At 50.0% G+C, this 4,581-nt stretch overlaps 1 protein-coding gene across 1 annotated transcript in view; it reads right to left on the bottom strand.

The window, feature by feature from the left end:
* Positions 1–599: 599 nt before the first annotated feature.
* Positions 600–4,581, bottom strand: part of LOC135825555 (uncharacterized) — a 4,283-nt gene continuing 301 nt past the window's right edge. Inside the window, exon 2 of the mRNA XM_065338169.1 lies at positions 600–2,126. Coding sequence (XP_065194241.1) covers positions 885–2,075 — 1,191 coding nt within the window. The 5' untranslated portion in view covers positions 2,076–2,126 and the 3' untranslated portion in view covers positions 600–884. The remainder of the gene's footprint in view (positions 2,127–4,581) is intronic.

Genomic DNA, 4,581 nt, shown 5'->3' with positions numbered 1-4,581 from the left:
ATTCAAAATTTAATAAACATTTATTATGGTGAAAAAAGGAGAACAAAATGTTACGAGTTATGACTAAACTATCCATCAACGTAACCAGATCTTATGCAGTCAGCGAGTGCGACAAAATGGCACAAAACTGACAAGGAGTACTGAGACATTCGGCGACCTGACACGCTGACTGTATAAGATCTGGTTACGTTGGTAGACAGTATTAACTCGTAACATTTTGTCTCCTTTTTTTTCCTTACTATGCTTGTATCCTCGCTGTTTCACTCCGAGTGTATAAATCCTATTGTAGCTTCATCATTCTCTTTAGTCACGAATTCCATTGATAATTGTGACAAGAAAACGTTCTGGAATACATTATTCGTCCCCATGGTTGTGATATGAGTACGCATTTAGTTATATCAAGAGTCCATAAACGTTTATGCACTCTTGGTTATATCAAGAGTACATAAACCAGAGTGTGCAACTCTGCATATCAGATCTGAAACAGCGCAGTTCGTGCACTACGTCACCCTGATGAGGTCAGCCAAGCCGCGAGTCTGCAGACAGTAGTTCAAGGAACCCCCCCCCCCCCCCCCCCCAGACAATGAATAAAGCCAGTGTGGAGTCTAAAAAAAGTATCAAATGAGTGGAACGAACAGGCAAGGTCATAGTAAAAGTAAGTTATAACCAATGCAAGCGGAAAGATCTGTTCTATCTAAGAAAGCGTATACTGACGTCTTTAGTTAGGTATACAGCACGAAACGAGCAATCATGTGCACATTCACATGTCTGGAAGGTTTGTGGTTTTTCAATAAAAAAATATAAAAAAATCCGGGACATGCTTTGAATAGGAAGTTCACCACACCACGACAATGTCAATCAATCATCACAAGCCAAATCGATCATCACGCTTTGGGCTTCAAGGACACTGGTCCAGGAACGACGATTGGATTGTCGCTCTGAATGTTCTTAGCCAGCTTGGTCTTGAACTCGTTGGGATACATCTTGACCACGTCGATGACAACCTTGTTGAAAACCTCCATGAGATGTCCCATGGCGTACTTCAGGCGTGCCGAGCAAGTCTTCTCGGAGAGCGCCTTCTCTTTCGGATTGATGTACCTACACACCTGCGTCATCGGGTCGAATCCGCGGTTGGCGCCTTCCAGGCCCTTGAACTCTTTCTTCAACTCCATCTTGGATGGATTGCAAATCGGCAGGACGTCAACTTTGGCGCATGTTGTCTTTGATAGCAGGTCGTAGAGTGCCTTCTGGCGAACAGCGAATGCAACCTGCCCCAGGAAGGTCTTGACGCGACGAATCAGCTGGGAAATGAGCGGCACAGACGAGCCCTTCCGTGTTGCCTTGTTCTTGGAGCAGGTGGTGCGCAACTCCATGATGGTGCAGACGGTCAGCTTGATTCGGGCAATGTCGGCGGGGAAAAAGGCAGAGCCGCACTTGACGGGGCGTCCTGTGCTGGGGCTGCTGCTGGTCTCTGCCTCTGCTGCGCGTCGGCCACGGGAAGCCGCCTCTGCAAGCTTTGCCGCCTTTGCTGCCTTATGCGCCTTGTAGAGTTTGGTGACCTTGTTCAATGGTGTGAATCCAGTGACCGCCTGGAAGCAAGAACTTGCAGCACCGACACCCCCAAGTGCCGCATCCTTTGCTTTCTTTTCTTTAACGAAATTGGCGGTACGGTATGTTTGTAGGCCGCAATTAACTCCTGCAATGCCACGCGTCACTACGCAGCATCCGGCCGTGATGGGCGTGACGGCAGTCGCGCAGCACGCGTTACCTACGATTCCGTTCACGAAGCTCACCCCGCTGATGATGTAGCCGCCAATCTTACTGGTAACGGCTTTGTGCACCACTCTGCCGACCGTTTTCGCAGCTTTGCTCACGGCGCTTCCCACGGCGCGCACCGCTCTGCCCAGCCAGCTGCGACGACGACGGCTGCTATAGCGACGTCGTCGTGCCAACCAGCGACGACGACTGGACCAGCGTCGCCGGCGCCTGCCCCAGGCCTCGACTTCGGGAACCACGAGCAGCTCGACGATGATGAGCATCACGAACCCAACGGCTAGCCATTGAACAGTCTTCATGGCGGCGGCTACTCTCCTTGCTACTCTCCTTGCGCCTCAGCCCGAATCCACCTGCAGAGAAAACGAGCACACAGACAGACCATAGAGGTACGGAGAATGAGCAGTTGAAACGGACAACTGGGACCAGTCCCGCCGGCCACAGATCTGATGAAATGATGGGGGAGGGGGGGGGGGTACACGCGCACGCACTCGCGTGTGTGTGTGTGTGTGTGTGTGTGTGTGTGTGTGTGTGTGTGTGTGTGTGTGTGCGTGTGTGTGTGTGTGTTGGTGTGTGTGAGTGTTGTTGTTGTTCGAAATCTTTTATTCTCACCATGGCCTGTGGCCAAAGACAAACAGGTAGGGGGATTGCATGGTTTCGCTAATTTTTTTATGCAAAATGGTCAGAGAGCTAAAAAAAAACATTATTCTTATTATCGCGACGTCACAATGGTACTTTCTACTATCGTACCTGCCAGCCTGCTTGTGACAAAAAAACTGCCATCAAGTCATTCAATACATCATGCGCATACTAGAGTATGCCTACACAGCGCCTGATCCCTGAGCAACTGTACACTAACAGAATGATACTGTTTCTGAAAACGGTGCGTCCTCCGCCTTGTAACATGCTGTCAACCAACAACAAGTGATGGATCTGTAGCATGTCATACAACGCTGTACAAGTGTATGTAGGAGATGCGCAATCGCTGGGTGATCACATGACGTTCATGTCCTCCATGAGTCCATGACAATCTGTCCTAAGTGGAACTCGCTTAGTACGTACTCTGACACCGAATGCAATCGTTAGCCCTGACGTGCGTCATGTAGTTCTACTGAAGCACGTTCGGCTAAGACGTACATCGGATACTGAGTACACTGGCCAGTTCCCTGTGCCATGATGGGGAGCGTCTAATCGGAGTTCCAATGACATGTACGGCATTGTCGCACCGCGGCGCGAGATTAAAAGGTATGCGCTCTTATCTGCTCAGGGACCGCGATCGGACTTTGCTGATCTCCAAGACGACAAGAGCACTCCACGAACAAGGGAAAACAGGAATTTGAACTTTCACAGGCAGACAGTTGTGCTGGTGCAACTGATATTTTGTACAATGACTATGTACCAGGGATAATTACGGTATTATTGCCAAGAGTTGACTCTTGTTATTGCCTGTAGCAGACTCCTCGCTCGCCACCGTGGTCACGAAAAGACACAGTCACAGGGCATGTTTTAGTACCCGGTTGTACTTTAGGTGCTCCACAAGCCAGCGTGAGTTGTTGACGATTCGTCTAGACGATTTCCTAGCGTCTAAGCCTTCAGCTACCGATAACTTCCTTCCTTCCCAAGCTGGTTTTGTTTCTACAACGCTGGTTGTGGTAGCATGGGCGTGCAAGCTTTGCCTCTCTGTTTTTTTTTTTTCAAGTCCACTACGGTGGAGTCTATCGACCCGTCCAGTCTGCTGCGCGGGGCTCTGCTCGGCAGCTGCGGGGATTTGGAACGCGAACGTACGAATCCTAGTACATGACAACACTACATGTAGATCTACATGACTGTACTCAATCTGCGGACAGAACTGTTTCGTCCTTTGTGGACTCATCAGCGCTGCACAGAGAAAATGAGGCTACATGCAGGTCTACGTAGGCGCTTACTTTTCTCGACCAGTACAGAGTTTGGCCGCAGTCTCGCAATAGCTGAGAGGCCAGTGTAGTGATCCACACCCTTCTAAAAATCCGAACTAGATAAAATCCACGCATCAGGGGCAAAAGGCCACGAAGGCGCGTGCATAACAGCGCGGCCGCCATCCCTTTCGAATGAACCAATGCCGTTCCACAGGGCCTAGGGAGAGTGGAGATACGAAACAAGGGATTCTCATCGCACGCCAAGTTAGTTCATGCAAGGTGAAGAGAAGAGATCGCAGGTGGATCTACACAGTCAGTACCGGTATACACATTGCGTGTGTTGCTGACCCAGTTGAGTAAGAGCAGAAACCCAGAGAAGAGCCAGCCCGCTCCTACTACTAGTACTACGGGTACTAGTCCTAGATCCTGAGCTGTTGCTCCATAACTAGTCTTTACATGCGACACGAGCCAACGCGCACTGGGGCCGGTGAGGGTATTTTGGACTAGTAGTAGTCGCACGGCAGTATCCTGTATCTTTATCCTGAGAGGGTTCGAGTGTCCGCGAGAGGGCCTGGGTACGCGACACCGAACAACATGGACATGGACATCGACAGTCCGACCCTCTACCGCAGACTCACCTACTATTACTAACACGTTACACGTATGTCCGCCTGCTAAGAACACGAATCTCATCACGTCGTGTGTGTGTGTGTGTGTGTGTGTGTGTGTGTGTGTGTGTTTTAGCTATGACATAAGACCCTCCCCAAGAACACACGGACGTTTTCTCCCGTCCTATTTCCAACACCCCGGTCACCAAAGACCTTTCCTCCGCAAACAAACACATCGGGTAATGTAAAGCCAACACCGCAGAACTAAACTACCAAGGAGCAGCAGAATGCCAAGATACGGACGT

Source organism: Sycon ciliatum, chromosome 10 (assembly GCF_964019385.1).
Source record: "Sycon ciliatum chromosome 10, ocSycCili1.1, whole genome shotgun sequence".
In the NCBI taxonomy this organism is placed as follows: Eukaryota; Metazoa; Porifera; class Calcarea; order Leucosolenida; family Sycettidae; genus Sycon; species Sycon ciliatum.
The sequence above is the reverse complement of the archived record's forward strand: the minus strand, read 5'-3'. Positions and strand labels throughout refer to the sequence as shown.